The sequence below is a fragment of the Castanea sativa genome, chromosome 9 (assembly GCF_040712315.1).
Source record: "Castanea sativa cultivar Marrone di Chiusa Pesio chromosome 9, ASM4071231v1".
Taxonomy (NCBI): domain Eukaryota; kingdom Viridiplantae; phylum Streptophyta; class Magnoliopsida; order Fagales; family Fagaceae; genus Castanea; species Castanea sativa.
Window position 1 is genome coordinate 43016298 of NC_134021.1, and position 23474 is coordinate 43039771.

At 35.0% G+C, this 23474-nt stretch overlaps 1 protein-coding gene and 1 pseudogene across 2 annotated transcripts; both read left to right on the forward strand.

Annotated features, from left to right (window-relative positions):
* The first annotated feature begins 1520 nt into the window (after positions 1-1520).
* On the forward strand, positions 1521-5622 carry LOC142610025 (protein WHAT'S THIS FACTOR 9, mitochondrial-like; annotated as a pseudogene).
* Positions 5623-12391: 6769 nt separating this feature from the next.
* LOC142610628 (F-box protein At3g07870-like) lies at positions 12392-18188 on the forward strand. 2 transcript variants are annotated; one of them, XM_075782493.1, is made up of 2 exons: positions 12392-13754; positions 17761-18188. In XM_075782493.1, exon 1 carries the CDS (start codon positions 12556-12558, stop codon positions 13744-13746), a length of 1191 nt encoding a protein of 396 aa, XP_075638608.1. In that variant the 5' UTR covers positions 12392-12555; the 3' UTR covers positions 13747-13754; positions 17761-18188. The 2 variants fall into 2 exon arrangements, with proteins under 2 accessions (XP_075638608.1, XP_075638607.1); XM_075782492.1 differs by having other exon boundaries at positions 17766-18188.
* The last annotated feature ends 5286 nt before the right edge of the window (positions 18189-23474 follow it).

Below are 23474 nucleotides of genomic sequence, written 5' to 3' on the forward strand. Positions count from 1 at the left end.
AGATTAGCCATGTTGGGCAAAGGCTTGATAAGGATCCAACTCTCACACTTTTCACTAATTTACATTTTTCAATTTTTTAATTCAAAGATGAGATTAAAAGTTTTTTTTTTTTTTAACTCTTACTGTGTTTGCAGACTTAATTTTATTTGCCATGCTTGCATTGCATTGTAATGAAAATGTTCAGTAATATTTTGGGGACAAGGATATGCTGCCGAAGTTTTTTTTTTTTTTTAATAATAAAATGAAAACCTTTAATGGAAAACATACAAAGAAACAGTAGAACAACAATAAAATACACCAAACTACCTAAGAAAGCAACCTACAAGAGGGAAAAAAAAAGACAAACAGGAGAAACAATATAATGATTTGCTCCCATGTTCTGTTGAATCTTTCTTTGCTCGGTGTTAGTTAATTTTGTTAAACTCCTTTTGTGGCTACAAACTTCCACACCTATATAGGTGAGCTCATCAAGAGTGTACCATCACACACCAGTACACCACCTTTGTAAGCTATGAGTTCATTATAAGATTACTCATCCTTCTCACTATGACAATTTGCATTATCTACACGTAGGGAGGGACTTTGAGATAATTCATTATTGATTCATGACTTGTTTGTACCCATCGAACCTAATTCATGGATCTCTGATCACATAGGTTGGGTTATCATCGTGGATGATTCACATACTTGGCTTCAATCCCATCCCCTGCAATGTATCATGGACTTATTTTTTAGATAGTCCTTTAGTTAGAGGTTTTGCTTCTTCTTCTTTCTTCTTTTCTTTTTTCCAACTGTACGAACTCCAAAAGCCGTCACACCATTGTGTTTATTAGTTGTATTATGCCTTAATCACATGTGCCTTTGCTTCCCATTGTACAGTTCACTTTTTGTCACCCCTTTTATAAAATAAAGAAATAAGTTAACTTTTCCTTTTTTGAATTTTCGTTTCGCTTAGCAAATAAGCTACCACAAAAGCAAGTATACGAAACTCATATTCATTTTGGCGTACTTCGTTATCGTCTTTACGCTTCAGCTTAGTCGCCTGTTTTTAATCTTTTTACGTGGATCAAGTTTGCTCATTATGCATAAAATAAAAAATAAAAAAAAGTTTGCCAATTTTCCGGTTAGCTCAACCGATAAAGTTCTTATGGTTGAATAATAGATCTCAGTTCAATCTCTGTTTACACCAAAAATCGATTAGTATTTTAGTTTAATAATAATAAGCACAATTAACAGAAGCAAATGTTATAGGTTGAAACTCTATCCCAAAAAAAAAATTGCTCATTATGCTTTCAAAAATTAGAACAAAAAAATTCACTCTTCATGAGACAGCATTATTTGAAAATTTAAGTGCCTGCTACTAATGGCTTCTTATAGGACAACAACACTATTTCTTTTGTGGTTAAATGCTCTCATTAATCATGCCAATGTCAACTTTGCTTTTGCCAATTTTTATTTTATGCCCACAAGATGTTTGAATTTATGCTTCAAAAACACTCATTGTAATGAGCTAGAAGAAAATGGTGAAATGCGTGTTTTTTGGTATGGCTGGATGGTTTGGTTTAGTCAAGGGATGAAAGAAAGAATTTAATTATGAGCAGAAGTGTGGTCTTGTTTATGTAAAGTTGAGATGGGTGAAAGATAGGGCACTAGATGCTGTTGTGGCCGGTGAGATAGATCTTAAGAGTGACTTGCTTTCTTTTTTCCATGATCTCTTGTACTCCTTAGTGTTGTGTTCCTTTATACCACCTTGCATGCCATCATGGACAACTTTTTCTTCCACATGGTCTTTAGCTCTTCACCTTTCTTAGGAGATGCCCTTTTTTTATCATGAGTCCCATGTTTTTGACAATGGGGGCACTCATGTCCCTTGTTTAACTTGACTCCTGAAGTACTGGAACTCCACCAAGAAGAGCTCATTATCGTTAAGCAAATTTGGATGGATCTTGTCAATTGCGTTATTCGCTTTAATCCACCTCCTCAACAATTGTGTTGGGTTGAATCTCTTATCCTAGGATGATGGCCTTGTTGTCTCTGAATTGTAAAAGAATGCAGCTTTACAACAGAAGGAAGAAGACATGAAATATGGTTGCTTAGCCTTTCTGATTGGATTCACGAGAGGTTTTGGGTTGAAAAAGAAAATGCATGGAGGTTGAAAGAGTGGCAAAGGCTCCCTAATACTTCTCTAGATTCTGATGTCTCCCATTTGGATCTCAACACAGATGTACGCGAGAAGAGGATTGGAGTGTTTTGTTAATAATATAAAGTGAGAGAAAAAGATTGATTAGTCTGTATATTGATGTGTATATAACAATGTACAATAGAGAGCCTTATATAGGCTAGGTATGTGTGCAGTACAAGTAATATGAGTAAACTACAAGTACTGTATACTGGGCTAAACCCAATGGGCTAAACTAGTCTAAGCTATACACTAACATCCCCCCTCAAACTCGAGGTGGCAAGGAGGAAGCCAACTAGAGTTTGGAATTTGGATATAAGATCTTGAAGACGACCCGGCGGGTGAGTCTTGGTGAAGATATCAGCAAGCTGGTCAGCAGAGAAGATGGAGAACAACTTGAGATATCCTTTCTTGAGATGCTGGCAAGTGATGTGGCAGTCGATCTCAATGTGCTTGGTGCGTTCATAGAAGACATCATTATGAGCAATGTAAATAGTACTACGATTATCACAATAAAGAGGAATGACAGTGGGCTGTGGAGCATCCATGTCAGCCAAGAGCCAGCAAAACCAGACAAGCTCGTAGGTGGTGTCAGTAAGGGCACGGTACTCAACCTCAGTACTGGAACAGGAAACCACATCCTGCTTTTTGCTACTCCACAAGACAAGAGAAGTACCCAACAAGAAACAAAAACCTGTGATAGAGCATCGATCAGTAGGATCACCTGCCCAGTCTGCATCTGAATAAGCATGAAGCTCGAGAGAAGACTGAGAGGAATAATGGAGACCATGATAAAGTGTGCCCTTGACATATTGAAGAATCTGAAGAGCTGCAGCATAGTGGACAGAACGAGGGGCATCCATGAACTTACTAACCATACCCACGACATGTGAGATATCCAAACGAGTAACAGTGAGATAGATCAGACTACCAACCAACTGACAATAGCAAGTAGCATCAGATATAAGTTCACCATCCAAGGGTGTGAGCTTTGCATTGTATTCTAAGGGAATGGAAACAGTCTTGTTGTCAGTGATACCAGCTTTGGAGAGCAGATCAGAAGCATATTTAGCTTGAGAAAGATAGTATCCATTAGAGAAGGAGGTAACCTCAAGCCCAAGAAAAAAGCTGAGAGTACCTAGGTCTTTCATCTCAAAATGCTGACTAAGGAAGTGCTTAAGAGAGTGGATACCTGCAGAATCATCTCTAGTAATAATCATATCATCAACATAAAGAAGAATAAGAGTGATACCAATAGAGGATCTTCGGACAAAGAGAGCAGTGTCATGAGGACTCAAAGTAAAACCCTGCTGAGCAACAATTGAGCTAAACTTTTCAAACCAAGCTCAAGGAGCCTACTTGAGGCCATAGAGAGCACGGGGAAGGCGACAAACTTGATTGCCTTAGTGTGGATAGTCAGGGGGTGGTTGCATGTACACTTCTTCTTGAAGGTCTCCATTGAGGAAAGCATTCTTCACATCCATTTGATAAAGCTTTGATTCAATGTGGAACTCCAAGCTTGAATCATTAGTACAATTATAGCGATTGGCCAGAAATTTCCAAGCAGCCTCAGCAGTCTCAAGATGAGGAAGAAGATTATGAATGGAAGGAATAGAGGTATTGATAAACCAAGACAAGATCTTACTCTGAATACTCTCCCATTCCTCTAAGCGTTCTTCATAATCATCCGTTGCAATAGCAGTCTTGGAGGCATCTTCAGCAGCTATGGCTTTGGACTTAGGGTTTGGTACTAGCTTAGGAATTGAACCAGTCACATATCTCCACAATTTACGACCCTTAAGGAAGACAGTCATATTCTGAGACCATGCATGATAGCTAGTGGGACCATCCAACATAATGGTGATAAGATGTATGATACCTCGAGTTTAAGGGGGATGTTAGTGTATAGCTTAGACTAGTTTAGCCCATTGGATTTAGCTTAGTATACTGTACTTGTAGTTTACTCATATTACTTGTACTGCACACATACCTAGCCTATATAAGGCTCTCTATTGTACATTGTTATATACACATCAGTATACAAACTATTCAGTCTTTTTCTCTCACTTTATATTATTAACATAGTATCAGAGTCATTCCTCTGACTTTCTAGTTCCTTTGGACATCTCTAGCGTTCTTCCACTACCCTTGCCTTCATCCAGTGGTCACTGTCAAAAGCAGTCACCGACGTCACGCCCACAGCCCCTAGAACACTCGGATTTCGTCAGTTTTGCTGATCAAACTGCCAAATTCAAGGCATAGATTGACAGATCTTCCGATCCCGAGCAAAACCAATCACACTGACGTGCCCCACGGCCTCCCACGAGAAAAACCTAGAAGTCCAGTCTCCACTGAAGGCTACACGCGCCTCCACGTGCTTACGCCGTTTCGACCAACTTCTCCACGCGCCGCTGTAGATTTCTCAGGTTCTGATCCTTCTATGGTTACACGCACCTCATTGATGGCCTTGTTGCCCGCCGATCTATAAACTTGTAAAATCTGGAGGTCATCGGATATTACACGTGCTTCCACGCGCCTCCCTAGCTTCTGGCTCCTCCTCCACATGCCGGTGAACATCGCACGCTTCTGCCACGCGTCGAAAACTGCCGCTGATGTCATCTGACGTCACCTGATGATGTCATCACTCCACATTAGCAGCCACGCAAGCACATCCATGTCAGCATCTCTACTGTCTAGTACGTGACCCAACCCGAAAACCCGAAACCTACCTGGACCATGTGCCGTTGACTTTCGCTAACCGTTGACTTTGACCTTTTGGGTTTGACTTTTGCGTTAACCATTGACCAAAAGTCAAAATTTTTGAAATTGTTTATCTTACTCAGGTTTTCGCGTAGATTCCAATTTTGGACTCCGTTTCTTTATTTGAAACTCCAAAATTGATCAATTGACATATTATTCATTGTGGTTTCTTCAAAGATATTCTTCAAGGCATCTTCAAGGATCTTCTTATGCTTATCCAACCTCAAGCCTTCATCGAGCTTCCACCTTGAGTTTGAGGGAGGGTGTTAGAGATATATTACACATATTAGCCCAATATAATAGGTCCAAGTCCAATCCTGCTTGTACTAGTAGTCTAGGGTTTAGTCGCCTATATATATTCATGTTAGGGTTCATTGTAACATAGGTTATTGTACTACACTCTTATACAATAAAGATGTAGCCCTTAAGAGATTCCTCCGTGGATGTAGGCCGACAAGACTGAACCACATAACCCTCGTGTTCTCAGTGTTCCTATTCTATATTTCTCCTTCCGAATCCATATATACAACATAATATAACACATTACGTTGCTACTAATATATTTTAACATATTTCATGAGCTTCTTCACTTTACCGTACAATTGAAAAATGAGTGTATGAATGCAAGCAACCTCCATGAGCCTTTGGCCCTGCCCCAGAAGTTTGCTAAAGTGTTTGAATGACAATCTAGTAAGTTTAACATCTCCAAGAATGACACTCGATGGATGAAGAGTGAAATTAAGGCTGAGTGTAGTGGAGAGATGAAAAGGTAAAATAGATGTTAAGGTTGGAAGTAATGAAGAGAATGAGAAATATGTAGATGATCTGGCCGCTAATGTGGCTCAACAGGAGTGTAGTAACAATAAATGTTACACTTTAGCTTTTAAATATATATATAGATATATATGAGTTACAAGCATAGGTTATTTGGCACAAATCAGACAATACCATGCTAATCAGTTTGTGATAAGGTGCATCGGAATGCCCCTAAAAAAAGAGTGATTTTACAATAATAAGATAATGGCCTATCTTTCTAGTTCATCTTAGTTGCTCTCAATTCAAAGAGTTGGTAAAGATGTTGATAGTCATTTGAACAAAATTTAAATCGTATAAGGTCTTGATTATATTTTTATTCCTAAAATATACTTTACTAGTTATAGGCTCATGCATTGCACGGTTTTATGAAAAAGCTTATAACATAAATGTATAAATAATTATATATTTTAATATATTCAATAAAGAAAAAAGAAAAAATTATCAAGTGTAAATAATTATCTCACTAAAATAAGGGGTAAGATTTCTTCCTAAAACTAAATTAAATTGATAATTCCAAGTTGAATTTTTTATTGATAATTATTTTTAAAAATGTACTAAACAATTGATAAATCTAAAATTAATATAATCTTGATAGTTCAAGAATACACGTGTAGAACATCTTGATAATTTGATGTGACATAAAAATTAAATAAGAAAATTGTTAAAATTAATCTATTAACTCTAACCATATTTAATCATTAATTCTAAGACCCTAACCCTAAGCATATAAATTAGATCAAAGCTAAGAAAATTAGTTTAAACAAAAGGCAACCAATACACAAAACCTAATCAATTTAATAAAAACAAAATACAAAAACAAAGAAGGAGCCTTTAGAAACTTGACAATGTCTTTGAATGTTTTGAATTCATTAATTAAAATCACATGAAGACAAAAAGCCAATAATAACACTAAAGAAAATAAAAATAATGAAAATAATAATAATAATAATAATAATAATAATAATAATAATAATAATAATAATAATAATAATAATAATAATAATAGTAAAAGATGAAAGAATGCATACATGCATTGTCATGGGGTTTAGGCATTCACATATTGAAATATGCTTCACTCCAAAAAGGTTATATAGGGTTATATATATTGTTAGAGTTCCATTTGAAATATAATCCATTTAATCTTATTGAAATTAAAGATATCCAATCAATGTGTTTGTTTTATCCCATAAAAATTGGAATTAAAAAAAGGTCATATGAATAGATGGAGATTATCAAATTATTGAAGATATATACTGTTTCTTGAGATAGATTTATATTAATCACCTCTTGAAGAATTTGGATTGTGTTTATCCCTTAATAATCAAGTTTTGTAGCTTGATATTCTGATAAAATAATATTAATTTAATAATATTAAAATTTTGAAAATTTAGATGATAAATATTATCTAAATTAAATTTTTGTATGTTGAATATTATCCCCTAATTTAAGAAATATATCCTAACAAATAAATAAAAAACAATGTTAATTAGATGATAAATATTATTTAAATTAAATTTTTGTATGTTAAATATTATCCCTTAATTTAAGAAATATATCCTAACAAATAAAAAAAATAATGTTAATCAAATTTTATTTAATGATAAGAATGAATTAGAGTCTATACTATTTCTTTTTAGTTCTTTAAAAATCTAAAAATTTAATAAAATTTCTGCAATTTGGTGAAGTCACATGGTACAACCACGACATCTAAGCCCAACTTTTATTATATATGGTATGATATGATGTGTGTGTGTGTATATATATATATATATATATATATATATATATATATTTATATATATATATATCTCCAATAATTTGATAATCTCCATCTATTCCAAAAAACAATATATATCTCCATTAATTTAAATTGTATTTTGGAATAGATGGAGATTATCAAATTATTGGAGATATATATATATATATATATATATATATATATATATATTGGAAAGATTTATATTAATCACCTCTTGAAGAATTTAAATTGTGCTTATCCCTTAATAATCAAGTTTTGTAGCTTGATATTCTAGTAAAATAATATTAATTTAATAATATTAAAACTTTGAAAATTTAGATGATAAATATTATCTAAATTAAATTTTTGTATGTTGAATATTACCCCTAATTTAAAAAATATATCCTAACAAATAAAAAAAATAATGTTAATTAGATAATAAATATTATCTAAATTAAATTTTGTATGTTAAATATTATCCGTTAATTTAAGAAATATATCCTAACAAATAAAAAAATAATGTTAATCAAATTTTATTTAATGATAAGAATGAATTAAAGTCTATAGTATTCCTTTTTAGTTCTTTAAAAATCTAAAAATTTAATAAAATTTCTGCAATTTGGTGAAGCCACATGGCGCAACCATAGCGTCTAAGCCCAATTTTTATTATATATATAATATATAATATGATATGATGTTACACACACCGACAAAAAATCTAACAAAAATAGATAGATGAGGGACAATAAAATTTTCAAGAATGGAAATACATCCAAGCCTTTGTCCGCCAAATTTTTTTCGGTCAATTATAAATACTTAACAAATTGTTTAAGATCTGTCACAAGAACAAAAATAGAACCTTTTAAACTTTAAGTACAAAAATAGAATATAGATAATATTTCAAAACTGAAAAGAATATTTTTGTCAAAATTATCTATCAAACATGAGTTTAAATCCTCTTCATTCATTTTTTTTTTCCATAGCTAGAATTAGACAAGTAAAAATAACTAATGTTTTTATTATATTTTGCATTTTTTAAAGATGGATTGTAATCCATTGTAAATAAATAAAAGGTCTCTCTTAGACTCTTACTCTCTTTCACCATTATCTGTCTCTCACAGTAGCCAAAAAAAAAGAGGCATCTTTAGCACCAACCCATATCTAATTCTATCCTTTTTGTTTTGTCAGTGTTACCACAAAGTAGGGATTTCTTTGCAAAATAACACCAATTTTTAAATAATTTCATTAGTTAACAATGTTTTCAAATTATTTAGCAAACTAATATCTCGAGTCTTTTAGACTCAAGTTCACTATAGCAACTCAAGCCTAACAAACTCAAGTTTCACGTTCTGGCAATGGAAATTGAGTCTCATAGACTCGAGTTCCTTAAAAGAAACCCAAAAAATAAAAATAAAAAACTCAAACCTATTTCTTTCTTCTTTCTGATTTCTTCTTCTCTCTCTGAACCTTCTTCTCTTTGGTTTTTTCTCTACACCAAAGCCCAAATTAGGCCTCCATGGCCGAAGCCCATCACCGAGGTTTCTGTCTTGTTCATATCTCTTATTCCCCACCAGAGCTCACCTCCAATTTAAATGAATAGCATTTGTTGCATTTAGGTTTGCAAGTTCCAATCGGAATGAGGTGGTGGTGCAATTGTTGGGTTTGGATTTGTAGGTTCTGATCAGGATGAGGTAGTGGCGCGATTGTTGGGTTTGGGTTTGGGTTTGTAGGCTTCGATCGAGATGAGGTGGTGGCGCGATTGGCTTTGTGTATTTTTTTGGTTTGGTTTTGTTGGTGAGATATTTATAAGGACCTATGAGAAAGGTTTTGATCGTACCGGTATGAGGTGGTGGAGATTTTGCTTGGATCAGATCTGATTTGTGAGGAAGATTAGACATGTGAGCAGATATGTGCAGTGGCAGCGCCACCTTATGGCCAAGGTGGTCCTAGGACCACCCTGATCTAGAATAAAAAATTTTATATAATAAGAATTTAAAATTTTATATTTATTTACCTTTAAAAAAAATTTTGGGATCACCATGATTTTTTTTATGCCAATAAAATTAAATTTTGGTCCATAATTTGAGTAACTTAACAATATATTGCGGTTTTTCAAGCAAAAAGAAAAAAAAAATTGAACTAAAATCTGAAAAAAAAAATTATAATAAAACTACTAAAGGCTGGGAAGTGGCTTGATTCTTTGACTAAACACACTGCCCAATACAACACAATTTCCAACCTTTTATTATTTTTAATTATTATTTTTTCTCACTAGACATATATTACTTCTCATTTTTAATTTTTTCTCTTGTTTATTCTTAACCACACATGTTTTCTGTCTCCTCAATTTCTACATTTCTCGTGTGTGTTTGGATAAATTATTTTTAACCAGCTTATTTTACTATTCAGTTTATTTTTACTACTATTATGTACCCTATTGCACTTTTTAGTACTATTCATGAACCTCACTGTACTACTTCAGCTGATTTTTACCTTTATCTACAATATTTTCAACAACAAAAAATTCAGTTTAAGCAAAATAAGCAGTTCCCAAACACTTTTACATCTACATTTTAAATTTTATTACATCTTCATCTACACTTTTACATTTACGTTTTGTCTTTCTCCTTGTTCGTAACTTCAATGTCTTTTACCAATACCAGTGCGGCAGTGTCTCTTCTCAAGTTTTGAGTTTCAAATTTCTCAATACGATTTTTTTTAGCTGTACGAGTACGTTTGTTCATTTCATTTTTTTTTTTTCCTTTTGAAGTTTTTCGATATACAGAATGCAAATTTGTTTTGGTTCTAAGAACATTTTTTTTTAAGCACAAACTTCATGCCGGCCAAATCTTGGATTTTAGCCGATATTTACCAGAACGTCCCAAAACACCCAAAACAGACTGGAATGACCCGAAATTTTTTCAAAGTGAAATAGGGTGGATTACTGTTCCAACTTGTTTACCAACACAGTATTTTCCAACACAGTATTTTCCGGCCGAAACGGAACGAAATTAATCACATTGAATCAAACCTAAAGGTAAAGAAATATGATTATGTAATTTATACTTCTTGAGGAATACCTTGGACAAAATACCTGGAGTTGCCACTGGATCTGTGAGGAAGATCGAACCTCTGAGGAAGGTTTTGATGGAATTGGTAATGTAGGAACTGAAGGTTGAAGAAGGAACTGGGTTGTAAGAAACTCAAGTCTCATGAGCTTGAGTTCCTCGTAGAACTCAAGATCTTTTATGCTCAATTTGCTATAGTGAATTCAAGTCTAAGAGCATTCACAGCAGTGGAGCTAAATAGCTATATTGCTATTTTAGCTCCACTCAAACCACAAAATCCCATACGCAGCAGTGGAGGCAAAGCTAAAATTTTTTAGCTTTGCGCTACAGTGCTCATGTATCAATACATGAGCACTGTAGCTGAAAGTTATAAAAAAAAAATAGTATTTTATTCCGGGCAGGATTAAAAAACATTATCAGACTCTTTACCTTTTTTCATTTCACGCTATCCCTCTTCTCTTCATACACTCCGGAAAGCCTCTCCATTTCAGTCTCTCCTTCTCTTTCTCTTCACAGCCCTCTCTGAAGCTCACCGCCTTCTCTGAAGCTCACCGCCACCGCCGCCGACGCCGTCTTCTCTCTTCAGTCACTCCGGAAGTCTCTCCATTTCACTCTCTCCTTCACTTTCTCTTCACAGTCACTCTCTGAAGCTCGCTGCCGACCCACGCCGACGCCGTCTCAACTCTCTCAAGCTCACCGCCGATCAACCTCAGCCCACGCCGTCGAAGCTCTCAACTCTCTGAAGCTCGCCGCCGCCGGACCTTGCCGTCTTCAACGTCACCGTTCCACCTGGTAAGACCCACCGCCGATCAACTAAGACCCACTCCGTCCCAAGCTCTCAAACCCACACCGTCACCGACCCTCCAAGCCGCCGATTATCTCAGACCCACGCCGCCGATCCTTATGAGTTTGATCTGGGTTTTTGGTTGAGTTTGACCGCCGATCCTTCTGAGCTCACCGTCGATCCTTCTGAGCTCACCGCCGATCCTTCTGGGTTTTGCTCCATTTTTTTTCCTTTCTTTTATCACCGTGCCTCTCTTTGTCTCTCATTCACTTTCAGAAAGAAAAGTTCAGAGGATTGAAGAAATGAAGCAAACAAAGAGGAAAAAAAAAATACGTGGATTTGGATGAAACCAACAAATAAGATAAATAAAATAAAGAATAATAAGAAATTAAAATTAAATAATGTTTTATAATATTTTTGTAATAAATTTTAAGCGGTAAATTATTACTATTTAATATTGGTGAGAAAAAAATAATTTTTTTGATGGTGGCGGTTGTAGTGGTGGTGGCAGTTGCAATGGCGGTGGTGGTAGTACAATGGTGATGACAGTGGCTGTGATTGTTGTTTATTGTAGAGAATATATTATTCTATTACGTGGCGGCGGTGGCGGCGGTGACGGTGGGTGGCGGTGGAAGAGTCGGTGGCGGTGGTGGTAGTGGTAGTGGTAGTGATAGCGGTTGCGGTTGGTTGTGATTGTTATTTATTGTAATGAATATATTATTTTATTGTAGTAGATATATTATTTTATTGTGAGGTTTATATTATTTTATTATGTTGAAAGTTAAAATAGATCCACTGCTACAGCATATTTTGTAAAATGTATAGGTAAAATAGATAAAGTAACTTTTTGTGAAGTTAAAAAGCTAAATTTTTAGCTCCACTGCTGTGAATGCTCTAAGAAACTCAAGAAGTTAGTTTGTTAAATACTTTAGAAACGTTGTTAACTAAAAAAAGATCGAATGAAAATGGGGGGTTATTTAAAAAAAAAAAAAAAAAAAAAAAATCCCACATACCAGACATAAACACTTGTTGGGTACCATAACTAGCTCAGTTAAATCAGTCTAGTACCGTGTAACAAAAACACTTCCTCTTTACTCTCTCAACCTTGAACCCCCCCTCTCTGCGATCATGGTTGTTCTTCCCTAAAACGGCTTCGCCACACCTTCCTACAGCTCTTCAAACCCTTGTCTCTCTCTTTGGGGAAGCGGCAATGTCAGACAACACAACCACCAACTTAATAATTCCATGGGAATCCTTACCTAATGAGATTCTTACCAATATTTTCGTTTTCCTACCCATCAAATCCATAATCATCTGTACCTCAGTTTCAAAAGCATGGAAATCACTAATCAAAAACCCAACTTTCATTTCCACCTATCTCCACCACTCGCTCAACAAAAACCAAAACCTCCTCTTCTTCAGCCTCCGCTCAGAGAATCAGAAAGAATTTTGCGCATTGCATAACGAAGATGATGCTGATTTCACTCAACACGCCAGGTATGATTACCCTTTCCATGCTCCTGACCTTGATCCCCATAACAGAAAATGCAGAGTGGTGGGTACTTGTAACGGCCTGCTCTTCCTTTCCAGTGTTTTCCACCTTGATCCCCATAACAATAGCTTATGTCTTTGGAACCCATGTGTTGGAAAGTTTCTGAAACTTCCTTCACCCAATGTGACCTACGCTACGCATGGTGGGTTCGACGCCTCTATTGGGTTTGGATTTGATCCCAAAACTAAAGATTATAAAGTGGTCAGGGTTGTGACTTTGCTGGAAAGTATTGACCTTGAAAAGTCTCGACCCCAGGTTGAGGTTTACACACTCTCCACTGGTCAATGGAGAATACTTAGGACTGGTTTGGCTCCCATATGCGCTTTATTTCGGCGTGACCCACAGACATTTATCAACGGGGCTCTGCATTGGGTTGCATTTAGAGTTAGTGATAAAAAGTTTCATAATTTTGTTCTGGTTTTCGATTTGGGTGAGGAGGTTTTCCATGAGATACCCCTGCCAGAATTTCCAGGTCATACGCGTCTGATGTCCGGTTCTATTTCTGTATATAGGAATTCCATTGCCTTGTTTCAAAAGGATAATGGCTTTCTCCATATCTGGGTGATGAAAGAGTATGGTGTTGTGTCCTCGTGGACTAAAGTTTTAAGTCTACCTTTTTCTAGTCAAGGTTTCTTAGGTGTAGGTGATAGCATACCGAGGGCACTAGGTTTTCGAAGGAATGGTGAGGTTATATTAAAATTGGATGGAGGACATCTCATTTCGCAGGATCTTGAGACTCAAGAGATGAAGGATCTTAGGATTATTGGATTTGAGAAAACTATTGTTGATTATTATATGGAGAGTCTAGTTTTGCTTGACAAAGCTGCCAACAGTGCAGATACATACTGAGGAAATAGGTAAAATGCATTTCATGCTTCTTCTATTTCCCTGGTTTTTACTTTTGTTCTTTATATATACTTGGCATTGATCATATCATACATTAGATAAGAATATATACTTTTCAATATGACACCTCTATTAATTCTTCTTATTGATGATTGATTACCTTAATTAAGTGGCTTTATTTTTAGGATAAATAGCTTATAAAGGATAATTGAGTACATAGCATGTATACATTCATTATCCACATTTCAAATTTTCTATTAAAATTAATCATTTATTTCTCATATATAAAAATAAAAATTAAAAAATTTTAAAAATAAAAATTTTGGTTAATGTTGGTTATCAAATTTGAGCAAGCTTGTTTATCAAAGAGAATTTCATGTTTCCTGCCACTTTTGATTTACAATGTATGCATAGAAGTGCTCAAATTTTCTTTGCTGGCAATTTTATTGTGACAGGTGATCCCTTTTAACTTCATGTTTTCAAACTCATACTAAATGTTCTTGTTCTTGTTAATTATTCATCTAATAAGTTTCTTATTTGGTCAAGTTTGATCTGTTTATGCTAAAAATTTTCTTCTGCATTTACAGAGCAACATTAATTGAGAAAGCAGTTCACCAGCAAGCATTGCTTGCTTTTGGTGATTAAGAATTGAAATGACCTGTTTATACTCCTCTTCTGGAATCTTTTTTATTTTTTAATCTTTCCTTCCTTAGCATGATTTGCATTAATTTTTTTTAGTTCCAATAAAGTACTTATGCTTGGATGTATTTTTTTGTTGACTCCATTATATTTCTTTTCCCTCTCTTAATCTCTTGTGAGTTGTGAATGAGTTAGTATTTTCTATTACACAATTGTATTAAGTAGAAGCAAAATACCAACATCGGTGGAAAAAATAAAGAGGAAAACTAGGCAAATAGAAGACAGCAACTTATAACTACTATACTTGTGGGCAGCAATAGGCTGTAGGAATGGGAAGCATTTCCTTATAGACATTAGACATGCAAGTTAAAGGTGGAACTCAACCTGAAATCCTAAAACTAGTCCCAAAAAATAACGACCAAGAAACTAAGCTAACAACTCTTTCATTGATTTATAATGCTAAAAACAATTTCATCTTTTAAGGTGCTTATGTTTTTACTTTATTCTTTAGGATAAAGAAATTTAAGAAAGATATTGGTGTTAAAGATTTAAGGATGGTTAAAGAGTATCTTTTTGAGAATGGTTAAAGATTTGCCTTAAGCAATTTAAGAATGAAGATATTGGTGTTATGAATAAAAACAGTACATGAGTGATCAATTATTGTTGAGGAAGGGCTAGTACCCTACAAATAAGTAACATTGAACGCTCAAGGATATATACTTTTTCTCAAATTCCATTTACTAACTGCTAGGGTTGTATTACTGTGAGCATGTTGATGGATGATACAAGCCTTAACTCGTAATAGTTTTTTGTTGTTGTCTTTGGCTACACTTTCAAATGTTTTGTTTTGGTTGTGAAGTACAACTGAAGTCAATTTCAAGTGTGACTCTTTGTGCACATTTGTTTGTGCTATCACTTCCAATCTTCTTTTTTTTGATAAGTAAATAAGCTTCATTGATAGAAAAAGAGGACAGTACAAAACAAAAACCAAAGCACATAGGACGTGTATTGAGGAAAATGAGAGAACAAATAGAAACTAAAAATTACAAAAGCTACAACTATCAAGCAAATCAGTCAAGGAAGTAAAAAAGGAAACGCTGGATGCATTTGTCCACCCAAGAAAAGTCTGTAAGAAGGTCATTTTCAGCTCATGAATTGCTCTTTCGGTGCCTTCAAAAATCTGGGCATTGCTCTCCCTCCAAATGCCCCACATCAAACAGTGAGGAACCAAGTTCCAAATAACCCCATTTCTACGTTTTCTGAATTTTCCTGGCCAGCTAGCAGTAAGCTCCACAACTTCCTTGGGCATAACCCAAGATACCCGAAAGAGTACGAACACCATACTCCCCAACACTCTGGCTATCGGGCAATGCAAGAGTAGATGATTAATAGTCTCCCCTGCACTTCCAACCTTCATCTTACAGCTTTTTATCAAATAGACTGCTTGATTTTTTTTTTAATTATATTTTTTAATTTTAAAAATCACTCTCTCTGTGGAGGCCAAACTTTGCAGTGAGGAGTAAGACTTTCTGCTCACTATGTCATTGTTCTTATTCACAAATATTCTTTCAATGATAGACTTAGCTGGGACCTCATTTTGGTTGTGCTGGAAAATTTTAATTTTAGTCCTCATTAGATCAATTTGATTTAGCAATGCATCTGCTCAGTTTCTTATCGGATTCTAATGAATGGTTACCCAGGTAAAAATTTTTCCCTCAATGTGGCATAAGGTATCCACTTTCACCTTAATCCCTTGTCTCTGGCCTTAATGGAGGGACTGTTTCAGGATGTTATTAAAGGAGTAAGGATTGCAACTCTAGTTCTCATCTCATGTTTGCAGATGATAGCATTATTTTTGTTCAAGGTACTAATGATATGCAAGAAAGTGTTCTGAAATTTTGAAGTGTTTTTGTGACCTTTCTGGACAAATTGTAATTTTGAAAAATCTGAGGTGTTTTTCAGTCCTAACACTCCTGAACAGGATATAAACCCCGTTGGCTCTTCTTAAGGTAAAAAAAGATGATGGACCTAGTAAGTATTTGGGTCTAACTTAGATATGGATCAGAAAAAAACAGAGCTTTGTAGAACTGTTGTTGAAAAGATATCTCAAAAACCACAGTGATGGAAGGAAAATTTGTGGTCTCAGGTAGGTAGATTAACTTTAATCAAAACTGTTTTGAGTTCATTGCCTGTTTACCCTTTTTCAAACTTTAAAGTGCATCATGCAATTTGTAAAGATATTGATAGAAGGATTTGGATTTTTTTTTCTGAGGTCATAATGAAGGGATCAGGAAAATTATTTATTAAACTGGTATTTTAGCTTTTCATCTAAGAACGATTGTTAGAATGTAGAGAAATGGATCCTCTGAATAAGGCTTTGATAGCAAAGCAAAACTGGGGAGTTATTTATATTTTAAATTGTCTGTTGTCTAAGGTGTTGTCAAGGTTAAGCCTTCTAACTCTTAGGGTTGGAAAGGTATACTTTCTTGTTGACTGAACCTAATGGCGAGATCGTGGGTTGCCAATGATCTCTTGCTCAACTGACACTTCCTCCCCTTAAAACTGTTAGATGGATTGGAGGGCAAGTTTATAGGTAAGACTCATCGGGTACCTGTGTAATTAACCAATAAAATAAATAAATAAATAAATGGTGTATTGGGGATGGTACTTCATTTTGACTGAATCATCCTTGGTTTATGATGAAGGACAAGGTAGATTGGGAGATGAGAGTTTCTGTGCAAACTGTTGCAGGTCTAATTGATCGTGACAGATTTTGTCTTAAGTATCCTCTCGTTAGGAAACTTTTAATTGCCACATTTTTCTGTGGAAGATAATTAATAATCTTTTCCTGTGAAGTCTGAACTAAGTAGAAGAAAAGTTGTATTTTCTGATTCACATGTGATGTGTGGTAAATATGAGGAAACTGTGGAACCTTTGTTTTTCTCTTGTCCAAATTTGGTTTGCTTCAGTGTGTGGTATTAGAATGGATTCTTAGCAAACCCAATCAGACCCAATCAGAAAGGTTGTGATTAGTATGATGGTTGTATGTTCTCTCTGAAAAAAATTTTATAATGCAGCTATTGTGGCTGTGATAGTGGGTGTTTTATAGTTTATATATGGTTTTTAGGGGCAAAGGTTTTTTTTGAATTCTAGATGGTTTAAGCTCAACCTAAAGTTGTGGTAGAGTTTAGCTGAAAGTGAATGGTTAACTGCATGGAAGTACTAGAATTTTGATGATGAATTGCAGAGTTCAATAAAAAGCAGTGATTAGTGAAAGAGATTTTTACAATTTTGGCCACTGTGTAGGATGGCAAGTAGTTTTGTTTTCTGGCAGGTGTCTATTCTAATAGGAGAAAGTTTGGTGAATGTGCTTTTAAGTGCAGGGACAGATCAGGGAATAAGCGGATTATGGATTGCTAACTATGTCATGTAAAAGTGAAGCAACTTTCATTTCACTTAGAGAACCGATGATGGCAATTAGAGAAAGGGACTTCATAGTGCCATTGTGGTGATGCAGAATAAAAACTTCTTGCAAAAGCTCCTTGAAGATGATTGCATAAACTGGAGATTGGAACCTGTTTTCATAGTCATAAGGGTACTAAGGAGTGAGTTTGGTAATGTACTTAAGTATGTAGATAGAGAATATTGGAATGGGTTGTTGAATTAGTTTAATGCTGTTTCAGATTATATTAATATAACCTGGGAGGGCATAGTTTGCTGGTGATGTTTATGTTGTTCTCAGACTTTGTATTTGTGCTTTACTTGTATCCAAAAATAAATAAATTACTTTTCGAATGAACTTCTTTATGCATAAAAATAGTGTTGTTACCTTACTGTTCATTCTTCAATAATGCCAAGAGCCCAGGTGCTTTTCTGTTGATATTTATTTTTGTATTATATTCTTCATCTTAAAAGGAGATTAAGGGTAAAAGATAGTGTGTTTTTCATGTGCCACACAACAGTCTCATTGGGTGTTTTTAGGCCTACTTGAGTAGGCCTTTTGCCCAATCTCCAAATCTCTAAAGGATTGGGCCTGAAGCTCACTGCAATTCAAAACGGGCTCCAAACCCAAAATCCATTACAACACAAGGTAGGCATGAGAGTCCAAATTTCCTTACCACACAGAATGGACTTAATAGCCCAAAAATCTATTACTTCACCTTTTGAGCCCAAGAGCCCACATTCTTTCATCTCATGGGTCGGGCTTGAAGCCCATGATGCTCTGCCTCAAAACCCAAGGCCCTAATCTACACCAAGCAAACCCTGGTTGGCAAAAATCTTACTAAAAAAAATCAAATGGGCAATTTAGGCCTTTAGGGTTGGAAAGCCCTCCACTGATTTAAGAAGAGGCCCAAAATCCGTTGAATAAAAAAAGGAAAAAGATAAAGTAGAGAGGGCAGGGCCAGCTAGAAGCTAATGAGTTAAAAAGTGATAAACCATTCCGAGAAAGAATAACAATTTGTAAGAACATTTATAAGACCATTCACATTAGCCTCCCTAAAAATGGTTAAGAGATAGAATTTAGGAAATGAATTCCAAAAGAAGTAACGAACCTTCATATTGGCCTCCTTACTTATTTCCTAAAATAATTTACACATCCCCAAAATAACAAATTGTTACAGCATTTTTTACATATTAAAGGAAGTATTGAACATTTCCGAAACATTTATTTTATTCCTTTTTGTGTTTTAAAAAGGGGGAGAAATAACAAAATGTAATTTAAAAAATCTAATACTTTAATAGAAAAAGGAACTGTGAGTGTTTTAAAAAGGAGTTAGCTAAAATAATAAAAGTCAATTCTTAACCTAAAATAAGAAGAAATTTTAGGAACGCCAACATATAAATGCTTTAACGGATTCAAAATTCCACTTTTCCTCGTAGAACTCAAGTTCTTTTATACTCGATTTGATACAGTGAACTCGAGTCTAAGAAACTCAAGATGTTGGTATACTAAATAATTTAGGAATGTTGTTAACTAATGAAATTGTTTGAAAATGGATGTTATTCTGCCAAAAAAAAAATCCCACGAACCAGACATAAACACTTGTTGGGTACCATAACAAGCTCAGTTAAATCAGTCGAATACTGTGTAAGAGCATTCATAACAATGAAGATAAATAGCTATATAGCTATTTTAGCTTCACCAAAACAAAACAAAAAAAATGTGCTGCATCAATGTCTTTAAAGCTAACAAAATTTAGCTTTAAGCCTCCGCATGAAGCTACTTTTGGCGCCGTACAGAAGGTAAAGCTAAAACTTTAAAATATTTTTTTAATTCCTACACATATTAAAATAATACTTTTTACTTATTTTTTAATTCTTTATTTCTTTTCTCTTTCTGCCCGCCACTCTCATTCTCTCTCTCTCTCCTCAAATCAACTCTCAAGCTCAGACTCTCGCTGGCCTTTCCCTCATTTTTTTACCTTTTTCTCGTTTTTGCCATTTCTCCAAAGCTCACCATTTTCGAAGCTTTGCCATTGACCCATCTCCACAAAGCAAAAACTCTCATTGGCCAACCCACTCGCTGACCCAACTCCGTTCACTCCTCACCAGCCGATCCACTCTTTGCCGAAGCCTTCCACTCTCCGTTCACTCCTTTTTGCAGGAATTTTTTTGGGTTCTTGGAATTTTTCTGGTTTCGGATTGTTAGGTCTGTGATCATAGCTCTGTGGGTTTTATTTTTATGGTTGTGGGTTGATTTTCTTGGGTAGTTATGGGCTGATTTTGGTGGTTATGGTGGTAGTAGGAGTAGACTGTGAGCAGGGTGGTGGTGGTGGTGGGCTGTATGAAGTGGTGGTGGCGGTAGCGGTGGTTAGATGTATTCTTTTATTTTAGTAGATATATTATTTTATTGTGATATTTATATTATTTTATTATGTTGAAAGCTAAAATAAATCCACTGCTGCAGAATGTTTTGTAAAATGAGTAGATAAAGTAGCTTTTGTGGTGCTAAATAGCTAAAAAAATTGGTACCGGCTCCCCTCTCGTTAAAAAAATCTAATAAAAAATCTCTCATTTTTACACTAATGAGAAACACGTGGCTAATAAAAAATCTAAGGGTCAAAAGGAAGCCACATCAAAACATAATTTTTCTCTCTTCTTCTCAAACCCAAATCCTTCTCCACGATCCTTGCTAAACTTGGAAATCACCGCCCATTCAACAACACCCTTGGCAACAGACGGCGAGAATCCATCAGAATGGTGTCGAAGCTGTAAAATTGGCCACCGATTGATATCGAGAAACTAAGGAAAATGTAATCCAATTCTAGCATTTTCCTTGGTTTAGTTTTTAAAATTTGAGATTTACAAGAAAAAAATTAGGTAGATGAATTTCACAAATCATGGCTATTCCTATTCGATGCTCCATCTGGGTGTAGACACTTGATTTTGCACCCATAATTTAATTAAGGAAGATGACTGGAGTGACCATCCATGTAATAAAAATCATTCTTGCATTACATGCATCATTTGTATTTTGCATCACATGCATCAATTTGTTCTTGCATTGCATGCATCAATTCATTCATTGCATATCATACAATGATCTTGAGATTCTAACGATCACAACGGCGGGTCTAATTTCTAAATCGAACCATCGGATCGAAAGATATCGCATGATCACGTTTGCACGATCCATATGCATTGTGTTTAGGTAGAGTCGACCACACACGATTAATTTAAATTAATTCTGATTGATTGAACAATTAAAATAAAGGGTAAACTACATATTTAGTCCCTAGCCTTTACACCATATTTCAATTTGGTCCTTAACCTTTCAATTGTGTCAATTTGGTCCTTAACCTTTTAATGTCGTGTCAATTTAGTCTTTGCCATTATATATTAGATGAAAATTGTTTACATAACAAATAGCCAAAATAAAATTTTAGTTTATTATCACATCAACAGAAGCTAATTTTTATTTTGGCCATTAGACATGTCATTAATTTTCATCCAAAAGATAACTGTAAGGATTAAATTGACACGGTAAAGAAAGGATAGGGACCAAATCGACACAATTAAAATGTTAGGGATCAAATTGAAATATGGTATATAGGATAGGGACCAAATACGTAGTTTACCCTAAAATTAATTAAATAATTGTGTGATTGGTTGATAATTAGTGTGTAAGATAGGGATGTATGTGTGTGGGGCAAAAGGATCCTGGTGGGAATGTGGGCCTTTTGGGCCTTGTTAAAGAAGGCCGACCTGACCCTGGGGTTAGAGATTGTTGGTGCTATGGGTCGGCCTATACGCCGAGGATCCTAGGATCCAGCCGAGGATGGTTTTCCCCTGGATCGACATAAAAGAACCTGAGACTTCATGGTAAAGATTAGGGAATGATACGGTCAAGACCAACGGTTAAAGGGAGAGAACCCTTGAATGTCCTAGAAGCGCCGATGTTGGAAGAATATTAAAGGTAAAGGCTGCTACCTCCACATTAAAGACCCTGCACCTACCACCCTGGCCGCATTAATGAGGAAGTGACACTTAAACGGAAGGGAAACTTCTAGTTACCGTTCAAAGGCACTAAGAAAAGAAATATCTAGGCTAAGGGAGGAATTGGGGGGCAACACGTGGATAAAGTATTAAAAAGAGGAGTATTTAAGGAGGGACCGGAACGAAACAGACGGAACTTTTTGTAACCTAAAAAGAAGAAGGAAAAAGAGAGAGATATAATATAAGAACAGCTTTCGGCCTACGTCCGAGGAGGTCTATTTACATTACTCCTTTTTGTCTCTAAGTACTTGGAATCTTTAGTTTGTCATTTCATCCTCATACACTTCTAACCTGGGTTTCAAGCCCACACTCTACAAATTCTTATTGTTTAAGGCTCATTGGGTCTGAGCCCATAACTATTCTTGGGTCCAGGTGCAATTGTGCACTTACAGTATGCATAGGAATAAAATGGATGATTGGATAACAATAAAATTGTGGATAATCTGAATTTTATCAAGATTTATTTTAAGGGATTTATCCACAAAATAATTGTTCAAGATAATTGTTCTTAAAAAGCCCGAATTATCTAGAAAAGTGATTAAAAAAATCATGGACAGAGGATAAAAACACATCTAGATACAAGGACCGATCAAAAAACCTTAGAACGAGAGTCCAAATGGCACCCAAACACGGAAGTACATTCAACATTCAAGAGCCAATTCGGCACTTTTGGAGGGCCGAATTGCCCTTCTTTAGGCTTTGGCTGAACGGTCTTCGGGTGACGATAAGACACACATTTTTCGACCTTTTCCCAAAAGGATAAGTCTGGATTCACATCCTAATCGTCCATGCCTATTTTTTAGAGATTTTTGGCCTCTATAAATAGAGGCTGGGTCTCATAATTCAGCATTTGTTGTTTTTTTACACTTTGAGAGGCATACATTTTAAGACTTACAAGTTGTTGGTATTCTTTGATCATCTTTGAGATTTGCTATAAGAATTAGGGTTTTTAAGTTTCAAAGAGAACTGAATAAGTTTATTTGAACCCTAAAAGACCGTCTCAAGTAAAAAGGGTGCTCATGCAACAGGTTGCTTTCTAACCCTTCTTCTTATGCTTCTCTTATCATGACGATGAATGCTTTCTAGTTTTGAATATTCATATTCTGATATATTAATTTAGATTATCAAATATGTTCTTGATTATTTTATTGTCACTATAATCTGTTTCTTAGTTTTAAAGATTTGCATGTACTTAACTCTTTTTCTTTAAAATAAACTGGATCTACATCTTCTTAGATATAGATCTGAATTTTTCTTCAAAATAAAACGGATCTACATCTACCTTAGATGTAGATTTGAATTTTTCTTAAAATAAAAACAGATTTTGTATCTTTTTTAGATACAGATCTGATTTTTTTTAATGCATGCGAATTTTTTAAATTAAGAAAGAGATTGTGAATTGTTGTTTTGTTGTTTGTTTTGTTTGAGTCATGTTGCATGAAATCATTTTATGAATGAGATCCTCTTCATAGAAAAACATATCGTTTTCAAGTATAGAAAACAGATATGATTTTTTTGTTATATAAAACCATTTTTTTTGTCATCACCAAAAACAGATCTGATATTTTACAAAACTCAAAACCATTTTCTTTTAT

Coding starts and splice junctions, on each gene's coding strand:
- LOC142610628 (XM_075782493.1), top strand. CDS start 12,556: ATGTCAGACAACACAACCACCAACTTAATAATTCCATGGGAATCCTTA.